At 49.0% G+C, this 12,325-nt stretch overlaps 1 protein-coding gene across 9 annotated transcripts in view; it reads right to left on the bottom strand.

Annotated features, from left to right (window-relative positions):
* Daam2 (dishevelled associated activator of morphogenesis 2) overlaps positions 1–12,325 on the bottom strand; it is a 116,213-nt gene that overhangs the window by 17,519 nt on the left and 86,369 nt on the right. For all 9 annotated transcript variants that reach the window (NM_001427649.1, XM_087565761.1, XM_087565765.1 and 6 more), the window contains 6 exon segments: positions 1,490–1,597; positions 5,864–6,163; positions 6,696–6,856; positions 7,006–7,064; positions 9,087–9,225; positions 11,473–11,590. In NM_001427649.1, the coding sequence (NP_001414578.1) occupies positions 1,490–1,597; positions 5,864–6,163; positions 6,696–6,856; positions 7,006–7,064; positions 9,087–9,225; positions 11,473–11,590 (885 nt within the window).

The following is a 12,325-nucleotide window of genomic DNA, read 5'->3' as shown; positions in this document are numbered from 1 at the left end:
CCTTGAATTTGCCCCTCTTCTTGCCTATCTGATGTCTAAGAGGACTGGGGAGCACAGCTTGTCCTGTGCCTTTCTTCCTGACACTGATAGAGTTGAAGTCATGGGCTCAGAGCCTACCTAGAACATAGAGGAGACTCAGGACCTTCTTTGCTCACGGCCTGGGGCATGTGGAGAGGTAGTGAGCCGGTAAGTTTGACTTTTGGCATTGCTCTAGCTTGACTTTAGTCCTAGGTGCTGATGGGAGCAAGGCCCAGGCGAGCTGTGAGAGAGTGGAACCAGAAGCATGAAGCAGGCAGATCGGGGGTGTTTAAGATAGATTCACTTCTCAAGCCCCATATGAATTCTTTCCTTACTGTCTCCCTTCCCAACTCAGGACCTTGGAGTTTGGAAAGGCCAGTCTAAAAGCCCAGAGAATGACTCACAAATGAAGGGGCGGCATGGGCTTGCCATGTCTGATACATGCATACACCCCGCCTCAACCCCATCCTACGTAGGGCACAGGTGTTCACATAGTTCTTCCCAGCTCCTGCAGCCTTGACTACTGCCCATGACCAGGCCAGCTTAACCACAGCATTTGCCAAAACACTGCTTGGAATTAAGAGCAGAGGATCAGATGTCACAGACACCCACATTTAAATCAAATAAATAAAATCAGTTGTTTTATCTGGAACCCCAAGACAGGGCTAGAGTGTCAACTCCACACTACTCCTTTGGCCGGACCCCACATGACCTTGGCCCTGACTGCCTCACGAGGAGTCATCTCCGGGTCTAGACTTGATAAAAAGCAAAGCAGGGTACCCTCTGCAGGCCCGTTGAAGGCAGGCCTCAGCAACTAGTCACCAACCAGAGCTCAGGACCCCTGAGTATACCAGAAGTCCTCAAAGCCAGAGTCCTGGGCCAAGCAGAGATGAAGAAAGGAGTGTGCAAACCTTAGAAGGCATACAGAAAGACCAAGGGACATGGAGCCCCTGGTCTGGTCATCACCAAGTGGACCCATGGAAGGCACCCAAGCATGACAGTCGTTCTCAGATTCCAGGGCCCCCAAACATCTTCAAAGTCACTCAGTATTGGAAGACGAGGGCTGACAATCAGTACCCCTGTAAGTTTGTATGAGTGCTTATCACTTTAGGCCTGTATATGGTTGCCAAACAACACTCCTTCCATTCTCTGTGACTGGAGAAACTGGCCATTGCATACACAGACAGAGACAACAGACAAGAGCAGGGCCTTCCAGGTCCCAGCCCCAGTCTTGATCCTGTGAAGTAGCTTGGAGCAGCAGTCATCTTCTTCCCTACAGCCTCAATATCTCTGTAGGTAGACGTGTGTGTGTGTGTGTGTGTGTGTGTGTGTGTGTGTGTGTGTGTGTGTGTTTGTGTGTGTGTTCGTGTGTGCATGCATATACGAATGTGTGTGCCTCTACCTGTGTGCATGTGTGTGCAAGTCAAAATATGAAAGTCAATATCCAAGAGACCAGAGGGTACAATCTTACCTGGTGCCTCTGATATGCCGAGAACATTTTTTCAAAATCTTCCAGGTCCAGAATCCGAAACACCTGCGAGTCATCGATCTCATTCCACACGGTGCCGGAGACACGCTCCTGAGATTCAGAGTAGAGAGAAGATAGGTGGTTGACCTGGTTCTTCTGGGATAGAACTGCCAAGATTTCCCGAACAGCGCTAGTCCCCAAAGGCACATGCTACAGTGGTCAACCTCTGACTTCCAGAAAGGAGTCCAACAACACCATCCCTCTCCAACGTCCCTCTTCTACAATACTCTACTCTTGGTACAGACAGAAGACACCCTGTCATCCCTCCCTTTCATGTGAGGCCACATAGCAGTATCTGAGAAATCACTGGACGGGCTGGAGTCGGGGCACATGTAGTAAAAGGGCTCTATTCAACCAAAGGCAAAACTCAGAGTGCACCTCACAGGCCAGCACTCTGAGTGGAGTCCCTGAAGACAGTGCAGCCCACACACGTGTGGGATAGTCTGGGCCTGTGCATAGATTGCATTTCCTGGATCTAAGCATGGCCATTTATTTTCCTCAGTTCCCAGAAAGAGGACACATGCCAAAGCTGGGACATGTTGGCCCCAAGTAGTAACTCTGCTCGGAGCAGCAAAACTTGCCTCAAGTTCCCGCTGGTCAGAGCCAGGAAAGGTGTGACCATCTTTTATGTTTGCAATGGGCCCAGAAGTTTACAGTTTCCAGCTCTCTCAGTTGAGGCACCATCCCGTACGTCGTTTTTTGGAGGGTCCTTGTGCTAGCGTCTATAGAAGCCCAACTGCACCAGTAATCATGTAACGTGATGTTGATGGTGGAGAGAGAGGACGGGAGTGTAGAGGACAAGCATGGAATAGGAGAGCACTCCTCATGGTGCAGCCCCTCCGCCAAGAATCCTCATCTCACCTAGAACATTAGCCTTTGGAACTAAAGTTACCCGGTCACCTACTTCTGTATGTCTAGAAGCCAGTCAGGCAACCTCCCTAACACCCCTTCCTACATCTCCTCCTCAGAGTTGAGAGTGTACCTTTCACTCACTTCTGTTTTCTTAAACTCTGAAAAGGGAGGCTAGGCCAGAGTCAAGAGGGAGGAGACATTCCTGTGGCCTTCCAAGGGCCAGGGACCCTCATGAGGAATGCTGGGCTGGGAAGCTCACAGCAGTGAGGGATATAGGCAACTGGCCAAAGCCAACACAGACAGATTCTTTTTGTGGTGGAAACAACCACTCTGTGTGTGTGTGTGTGTGTGTGTGTGTGTGTGTGTGTGTGGTGTGTGTGTGTGTGTGTGTGTGTGTGTGTGTGTGTGTGTGTGTGTGTGTGTGTGTGTGTGTGTGTGCGTGTGCACTCTCCAGCGCTTTCAGGAGCACACTGGGCTCCTGGAAAGGAAGCTCTGAGAGGCAGAGATAGAGGAAGGGATGGGAAGTCAGGAAGGCAGGGAGAGGAGCTAACTGAAGTGATGTGGTAATCCTAGTATCTCCTACACAAGGGTGGGGGTGGGGAAGCCCGTGAGAGTAAGCGTCTAGTCCTCTGTATTCTTGTGGAGGTCAGAGCGAAGATAGAGGGGCTCAAACCCTTGGGTACTCAACATGGCAAACCAGTCACCTCAGCCTTCACTGCTTCCCAAACACAGCTTGTCCCCACATCTGCGAGACTTCCATCCCTTCTGAAAGCATCCTAGGGCCTAGCCCTTTCATAATCACCACATCATAACTTTCATCCTATCTCCCTCGTGTAGCTGCCTAAATTCTGCAATTTAATTTTCCCAACACTCTGTCATCTCTAGCCTAGCTTCCTGGGACATGACAACACAATAGAAGCTATTGATGATCTTGTCTGTGTCTTCTTCTTCTTCTTCTTCTTCTTCTTCTTCTTCTTCTTCTTCTTCTTCTTCTTCTTCTTCTTCTTCTTCTTCTTCTTCTTCTTCCTCTTCTTCTTCTTCCTCTTCTTCTTCTCCTCCTCCTCCTCCTTCTCCTTCTCCTCCTCCTCTTCCTCCTCCTCCTCCTCCTCTTCTATTGTTGTTGTGTGTGGTGTACATGGTGTGTGTTCATGGGCCGTCTTTGTGCTACAGCATGTGTATCTGAAAGTCAGAGGACAACTCTGTAGTCGGTTTTCTCCCTCCTCCTTCACAGTGGTTTCTGGAACTGAACTCATGCCTCTGGGTTTACACAGCAAGCTCTTCACTGACTGAGGCATCTCACCACTCTGTAGTTCTCAATCCCTACCACATCCTATAAAGTTAACACATTTATAGGGGTTATGCATACATGTGCGAGGGTATGCATACATGCGCATAGGTGTGGATACGTGTGTGTGTGTGTGTGTGTGTGTGTTGTGAATGTGTAGATTAGGTCATCTGCAGGTGGTGTTTCTCAGGAGCTGTTCATCTTTATAGAGAAAGTGTCTCTCACTGTCCTGGACTCAGGTAGACTAGGCTGGCCAGAGAGCCTCAGGGATTCTCCCACCTCTGCCTCTTCAGTGCTGGATCAAGCCTATGATATGTCCAACTTCTTGTTCTTGTTCTTGTTCTTGTTCTTGTTCTTGTTCTTGTTCTTGTTCTTCCTCCTCCCTCTTTTCCTCCTCTTCCTTCTCCTTCTCCCCCTCCTCCTCTTCTTCTTTTCATGTGAGTGCTAGTGTTAGAGATCAAATTCAGGTCCCCAGGCTTGATGACATGTACGTTTCCAACTGAGTTTTCTATTTAATCCTTTACATTTCGTTAAGATTATTTTTATGTTTTTGTGAGGGGAGGCACACATGCCGCTGCCCACGTATGTCCAGGTCAGAAGACAACTTGCAGGAGTCTGTCCTCTCCTTCCACCTTCTGGCTTCCAGGGATCCAAGTCAGATGGTCAGGCTTAGCAGCAAGCACCTTTATGCACCGAGCCATCTCACCTGGCCCCAACTTACTACATTTAAAAAAACAAATTACAAGTTGCAAACACAAGTTAACATCCTTTGCTTTCCACACAGCTTCTGGCTCAAGGTTTGGAATGTGGGTCACCTGCTCATACGACTTTCTCACTGCCCTGTCACAAAGCAGCATTTGTAGGTCAAGCTGCTGCCTAAGGGAGTTGTCAGGAGATAACATCTTTCTCTCTCCTCTCTCTCTCTCTCTCTATATATATATATCTATATATATATCTATATCTATATATATATGTATGTATATATATACATATATATATACACACACACACATATGTATCTAAATGATCTATATCTGTATCAACATATATATGGTTATATAAAAATATTTTCTTCCTCTTTTTTATATCCCAACCACAGTTTCCTCTCCTGACTCTCTAGCCCCTCCCTCACCTCCCATCTGCCCCCTCAATCCACTCCTCTTCCACATCTCTTCAGAATTTGGCAGGCTTCCCTCGGATATCAACCAACCATGGCATATCAAGTTGCAGTGAGACTAGAGGCCCTCGTATTGAAGCTGGAAGAGAAAACCCAGTAGGTGGGAAAGGGTTCTCAAATCAGGCAAAAGAGTCAGAGACAGCCCCTGCTCCCACTGTTGGGAGTCCCACAAGAAGAGCAAGTTACACAGCTGTAACATGTATACAGGGTCCAAGGTCAGTCCCATGCAGGCTCCCCGACTGTCAGCTCAGTCTCTAAGCTTTAAGGGTCTAGCTTTGAAACGCTGTTCCAGGTGGTTTGTGCGCTTTAACAGGTCAGAATCTTAGATATCACGTGGAAAATCAAACTGTGGTAACAGACCAGGCAAGTGATCTTCTTGGTGGCAGTTAGATGCATAAAAGGATGGGTTAGTAGCTGAGCCATCTCTTAGCCTATCTTCCAGATTTATAAGCACTTTGGGCTGCATATTCTAGTCAGTCAGACCCAAAGTTAACACAAGGCAGTGTCATCTCTCGGTCTTCATCATCTCCACCTCATTCTTTCAGACAGGGTCTCTTACTGAACTGAAAACTTGTCACTTTGGTTAGCCCAGGGGACTAGCAAGCTCCTGGGATCCCTTGTCTCTGTCCCACAATGCTGGGCAAAAAAGCATAAACAGCCATAACTGTTTCTTTCTTTTTTATGTGGACGGTGGATTCAAGTTCAGCCTCTCATGCTTACAGGGAAAGCACTGATGCCCACTGGGCCATCTCCATAATGCCTGTTCCTCAATTCACCCTCAGCACAAACAGGTTCATTGGCAAGTGGCCTTAACAGTAAACGCAAGGTCTACAACAAGCAGCATTGGTGTCCTCAGTGGGGACAGTGAGCCACCTGACTCCAGCAAACCCCTCTTCAGTATCCTTCATGCCTACCCTGATGCCTGACCCAAAGAAGAATCAAGATGCTTTGTGCAAAGAGCATGGTGCAGAACGTGGACTGGCCCAGTACCTTAGTGACTCACCTCATTCAGCTTGACCCAGTTGAAGGACTTCAATGGGTGTGAAGGCTGGGGGATGCGCTTTTTCCTGAGTGGGGCTTCATTGCTGGAGAGGGGTTCATGAGGTGGGGGCGAGCCTGAGCTGAAGCAGGGTGGGGCACCTGGGGGGATGGGGGGTCCTCCGGGAGGGAGGGGTGGTGGGGGTGGGGGTGTGCAGTTGTCAAGGGGGAGAGGAGGCGGGGGTGGAGGCAGATCGTTGGTTGTTGTGGAGGAAGATAAGGTGAGCGGACCTCCAGGGGGAGGGGGGGAAGACACTGGGCCGGTCTGTGGGAAGACAAAGAAAGGCAGGATAGTATCTCCATCTTGAGCTAATGAAGTCTTCACATTACCATCATTTCTCTCTATGCAACCAACCAACACACACACACACACACACACACACACACACACACACACACACACACCACATATGGCACTAGAGTCACACCATCAGTGAGAAACATCGGGAGGAGGCATTCAGTGGTGCACATTCCTCATTGCACAAAGACATCCAGCCAAAAGGAAGGGACAGAAATTCTATCTGCGTCCTCTTGTCCAAGATACACTTCTGGGAACAGCGTCATGCAGAGGAAGGGACCCTTTTTTCTAATTTGTTAACATAATGGCTCATATGGACTAAAGAGCCACTGCAGTTGTGGCCCAAGATCCTTCTTTTTCTTCTCCCTCATCCCACGGTTCTTGTCCTCTCCACACACCTGCTCCCCCCACTCAGACCTGAAACTCATGAGGCTGCCTGAACTATCTCAGTGGGAAATGGGTGATGCCCGTGTACTGAGATTTCATTGAATTGGGCTACCAGCTCTGCCACTTGTCCCCTAGCTTGGCGCAGCTCCTGCGACTCTCGGGCCAGCTTGTCCTTCATCTTGTTGAGCGTCCGCATCATCTCTTCCTTCTCCAGTGTCTTCGTCTCACATTCCCGCTCTTTTCTCTCCAGCCGGCTCAGGAGCTCCATGTGTTCTGGAGGGAAATGGGCCCAGAGAGAGAGAGAGAGAGAGAGAGAGAGAGAGAGAGAGAGAGAGAGAGAGAGAGAGAGAGTTGGGGTCCCAGGCAGGATGGAACAGGTCTCAGGGAGTGGGAGTGAAGCTGCTTTAGGCAAGCCCTCTCACCTTTCCGGAACTTCTCTGCTTGGTCTCGCCACTGCTTCACCTCGTTCTCATTGATGAGCCTGATGAGAAGTGAAAGGGACCACATGTCTTTGACAGTCACCTCGCCTCTTCCTGGAAGACCTGATCCCCTGAGGAAGACCCTGATCTCTGATCTGTCCAGACATTGGTTTCTCAGATGCTTCGCCAGGTCCCCACACCCGACCTTTCTCACTCTGTGCCCTCAGGGACCATGAGAACGGGAAGGGCCCTGGGTCATCTTCCAATCCAACAGCCTGTGTGATGGCTGATGGGAATGAGAGATATGTGACTGATAGCAGACTGAATCAAGGCTGTCTGCAATCCCATCAACACACACACACACACACACACACACACACACACACACACACACACACACACCACACCACTTTTGTAAGTAGATCCGTGCATCTAAAAGTCAGAAATGTTAGCCCAGTGTGTAAGGGTAGGGGCAGTGCCCACCTTGACAGAACAGAGGGGTGGCAGAATGTGATCATGGAAACATCTAAGACACAGGGCAGCCTTGTTCATAGCACACTCTTCTAACAGCTGAAATTAGCTTGGCCTAAGACCCTAAAGCTATGAGGGATTGGCTCCCGGCATGATAGCCCAGTAGTAAGTGCATTCGTTTATGTGTGTACTGCATGCCACTGCGTGTGGAAATCATGGAAGACAGGGCTGAGAGTTCAGTTTCTTCTTCCCATGTGGATTCTGGGATTGGACTTAGCTCATCTGCTTGCAACTAGCACCTACACTTGCTGAGCAATCTTGCCAGCCCACGGTAGGATTCTTTGGAGGGCAACTGCTGTGGTCCCTGGGGTGCCACCGGCTTTACCATCCAAAGAAGTGGCTCCCTGGGAGTGGACAGACTTTCGACTATGCTTCCTAGTTGGAGAGGGATGCAGGGTAGACTGGGTTCTACCAGGAAAATATAGATGGTAAAGAAGGGCTAATCAACTCTTGTGGCTGTGCTGGGACCCGTGGGCACCCTCAGGGTTTGTTGGTACAAGAGCCTGTGTGAGTGAAGCAGGTATCAGTAGGGCCCTACTGGATAAACTGGGCTGATGCCATTTTTCTATGAGGTCCAGGGGTCCAATTAGGAGATAACTGGGGACATCAAACTGTAGGCTGGTGTGTGTTGCACTGCCAGGAAATCAAGAGTTGGTGGGAGGACCAAAAGTAGCGACATAGCCATGGGAGTGGGGAACCTCCCCACTTGCATGGTCCACGAATTGTGTTCTATAGAGAAAGGCTCTTAGTGGAGAACTCTACAAGGGTCCAGTGTACTTATGTGCAGAACCAGAGCATAGCCCATGAGTTCAGACATTACCCCTCCTCCTTCCTGCTACCTGTCCCCAGTTGCATCTTGAAGGGTGTCAGGAACTTGTGTTAGCTAGATTTGGGACAGAGAAAGGGTCAGAGGGGAGTGAAACAGAGACATGAAGAGAAAAGTTGGCCACACCACACACATGCATAGGCATGAACACAAGCACACACGCATGCACACATGCATATACACATGCTTGCACATATGCATAGAATACCACCTCCCATTTCTATTATGACCTCTGGAGCCTCAGAGGAGAGACATTAAGGCTAAATCCGAGACATTTAAGGCTGTGTTACACTTGGATCAGCCTTCTCAGATTTAGTAGCCTAAAATGATTTTAAAGACTTCTGCAACCCAAGAAGACACGTTCACGTGATACATACATGTACACTCCAAAATAAAAAAATAAAGAAAAAAGAAAGCAAAACTCTCAACTCAACTCAACTGGAGGACTGGGCTGGCTCAAGAGCTGTAGTCTACTGGTCAGTGCTCTGTGTAAATGCGCTTAGCACCACCCCTCCCCTGTTACTTTGGTCTGATATTTGACCACAGAAACAAGTAAAATTGCTAACTCAGCTGCCACACCAGAGAAAGCTTTTGTGTAGTATGAACAGAGTTTCTGAACGCTCATATGGTCTGGAGAGGGAGCTGAAGTTTTGTTGGGAGAACCCGGAGCAGGAGGGAGAGAAGTAATGATGGCCGAGGCCCCGGGTGGAGGTCAGCCACAACTCACATGTTGACGATGTTCTTGACATTAAAGTTTTCCAGTGGGGCCAGGTCAGGGTCCACACCTCGCTCATCCTGGAGGACGATCTGCTGAAGGATGCGGTCCAGGAGCTGCCACTGCTGGAAGTAGCCACCGTTCCGCTTGTCTGAGGGACAGAAGGCGTGCATCTCTCCTGAGCCCTGCAACCCCTGCTTTCTGTTTTTCTGGCATGACCGCCTCAGCTCAGGCCAGCAAGGCAAGCCCTTCCCCCTCTCAGGGAACTTGCTCCTGGTGTGGTGGGAGAGGCAGTGCTGCTTCCGATCATGGCGATTCACAGTCCAGTCAACTCCTCGTTATCTGCGGGTGGCTTTTCATGGCCTGGTGAACCCTCCTAACATTCTACAGCATTAAATGTTCCTGTTCCCTACTGAGGTGCTGGGCACACTGTGCCCTGGGCATGTGAACGGCTTTCCCTACTGTCTATATAAAACACATGCTTGAAAATATTACGTGATAAACTATCAAGTCTTAGGGAAACTTGATAATCTTCCTTTTCGCCTTACAGAAAAAAAGAATGAATGGCAGTTGTTTCCAGGTGTGTGCTGAGGCCAACAGAATAGGTTAAAGGGCTGAATGGAACCCTGGGAGACTTCTTGGTGGAGATGGCCTTCAATTATGCAGGCTTCATTGACCACAGTCTACCAGGATGTGGACTTCCTTTTTACGAAATAGTTACTACCGCTCCTTCCTTGGTCACGGCATCTTTAATGACCACTAGGAAAAATTGCTTTAATCTTGACATCAAATTCTGCCTACAAGCTAGACAACTGTGTTTTCAAAGCCCCATTTAGAGACAGAAGATGGGGGGCCATTCACATTACTTATGGACCACCAAACAGGGAGTCAGTGGGAACAGAAGAAATCAGATTCTAGCACCTTCCGTGAAGATGTAGGCTGAGTTTTAGATTTAAAAAAAGTGTGCGTGTGTGTGTGTGTGTGTGTGTGTGTGTGTGTGTGTGTGTGTGTCCCCAAAGGCCAGAAGAAGTTTGTCAGATCTGGAGCTGGAGTTGCAAGTATCTGTGAGACACTCAACACTCAACATGGCTTCTGGAAACCTGGACTCAGGGTTCACTTGAAGAGAATCAAGTGCCTTTAATTGCTGAGCCATTGACCAGTTCCCGGCCAAGTTTGGCTTCCTGGTGCAGCTCAGTGTGTTCGGCTCCCTCTAACACTACTGTACCAACACCATGTTGCCAACTTGTCCACTTGTTCCTCAGGAATGCAGTAAAAGCCAGCTCACAACTACATGTTTCATCTAAAGCCTGACCCCAAACCATGAAAACTGTCTCTGTGTGAAGAACTCTCTCAGAAGTAACAGCATACAGGTTGTTGTGAGGTTCGGAGACAGTGTGCTAAGAACCTCCCATGGACTGTGCTCCAAGGCAGAACTTGGGTTGTCACCAAGACCATTATCACTATGACTTTGGTAAGTCTGATTAAGCTGACCGTTACAGGGGCCAAACGGATTTTCAAGATATTCTATTTTTGGAAAGCTAAAGTAACAAACACTGTGAGTGCAGCTGGGGCTCATTTCCAATTATACTGTGGGCAACGATGAGTAATTTTGAGTAATCTATTCTGTTCCCATAAACACATGGATTTGAGAACTCAGTCACCTGCTCACAAGATGCCATTTGCTGTCCATAAAGAAAGCAGGAGTTAGCAAGAATGATAAAACGTAAGAACAAAGCCAAGGAGGAGGCTGGGGAGATGACTCAGACTGGAAAAGCGCTGGCCACACATCACTAGGAGCAAATTCTATCCCTCGTTTCTGGTGTAAAGGGGCTGGGGACACAGAGGCAAGAGGATCCCTGAGGGCCACTGACCAGCCAGCCCAACAGAACCTGTGGTCTCTAGGTTCAGTGAGAAAACCTTATCTCAAAAACTAGGGTGGAGAACGACTAAAGGACATACTTGATATTGTCTTCTGATGTGCATGCACGCACGTGTGTGTGTACACACACACACACACACACACACACACACACACACACACACACAAAATCACACCATAGTCAAACAAGGCAACGTGAGCATTGCACATCTGTTCTCCTCCTCTAAGCATGGAACTTCCATTTGCAAACGGACCTGCTATCAACAGATCACAGAAGACGCATTTAGGTCATGGTCGAACTTCTGCTTGTTGGACGATGAGGCTGGAGTTGCTTAGCTCCACCCCCAGCGTGGCAGGCAGCAACCCAGTGGTGGAGGAGCTCCAGTCCCTGGGCCTGCCCTCACGAAGGCAAACACAGAGGGACAGACTCACAGGCCAAGCAAGCTCTCAGAGGCCAACACGGACCTGGTGGACCAAGCCCAAGGCTTGAGAGAGTCATGGTGAGAACGCGGTACTCACAAGGCATCTGCAGGCAGTGGTGCAGGACGGAGAGCAGGCAGGGGTAGGCTTCCGTGTGCTTCAGCTTCTTGTGGATCAGCTCAAACATCTGGGAGGCACTCTTTGTGTCAATGTGGACCTGGGGGAGTTTAGACCACAGTGAGGGGGGGGAGCCAGACAGCAGAGGGAGAAATCAAAGGCCAGGAGATACTATTTTGATCCTCCTAGACTCATCCATCTCCTAGTAAGAGTTTTTCTTTCCTGACTATCATCCAGGAGCAGAAGAAGAAAGACAGATGAGATCCGAGGGAAGAGTTAGTAATTATACAAATAAATTTCCCCAGCTCAGTACCACTGGCCTCTTGGGCAGATAATTCTTCGGTGGAGTGTGGAGCATTCCATGTCTTGAAGAATGTTTAGTGATATCCGCAGCCCTACACCCTAGATGCCAGTGGTGTCCTCCCACTTCCCTCCCCAAGTTGTGACATGCAAAACATGTCCACTCTTAACCAACGCCCCATGGATAATAAAACCACCCTGGCCAAGAACAGCCTATCCACACTAAGGGCAGGAATCAGGCACAGATGCTTCAAAGTAGCTGGTGGCCTGTAGCTCACACTTTGTGAGCATGCAGTGGGTCATACTTATTACCTCTTAAGTCCTGTCCCCAAAGAGGCAATGGTTTAGGTGGGATTGCATGATATAACCCGTGAGCAATGGAGATGTGTGTATTCACAGCTGCTTAGATGGAGTGGATAGAAAGAGGCAAGCTGGGAAATGTGGGGGAGGCAGGGAAAAGCCAGCCCAGGGAAAGAATTTGAGATTAAGCATGTCCACACGCTGACTGGCTGACCCTGTGGCTTCTGGTTTCCTG

The sequence above is a fragment of the Rattus norvegicus genome, chromosome 9 (assembly GCF_021556685.1).
Source record: "Rattus norvegicus strain SHRSP/BbbUtx chromosome 9, alternate assembly SHRSP_T2T, whole genome shotgun sequence".
In the NCBI taxonomy this organism is placed as follows: domain Eukaryota; kingdom Metazoa; phylum Chordata; class Mammalia; order Rodentia; family Muridae; genus Rattus; species Rattus norvegicus.
The sequence above is the reverse complement of the archived record's forward strand: the minus strand, read 5'-3'. Positions and strand labels throughout refer to the sequence as shown.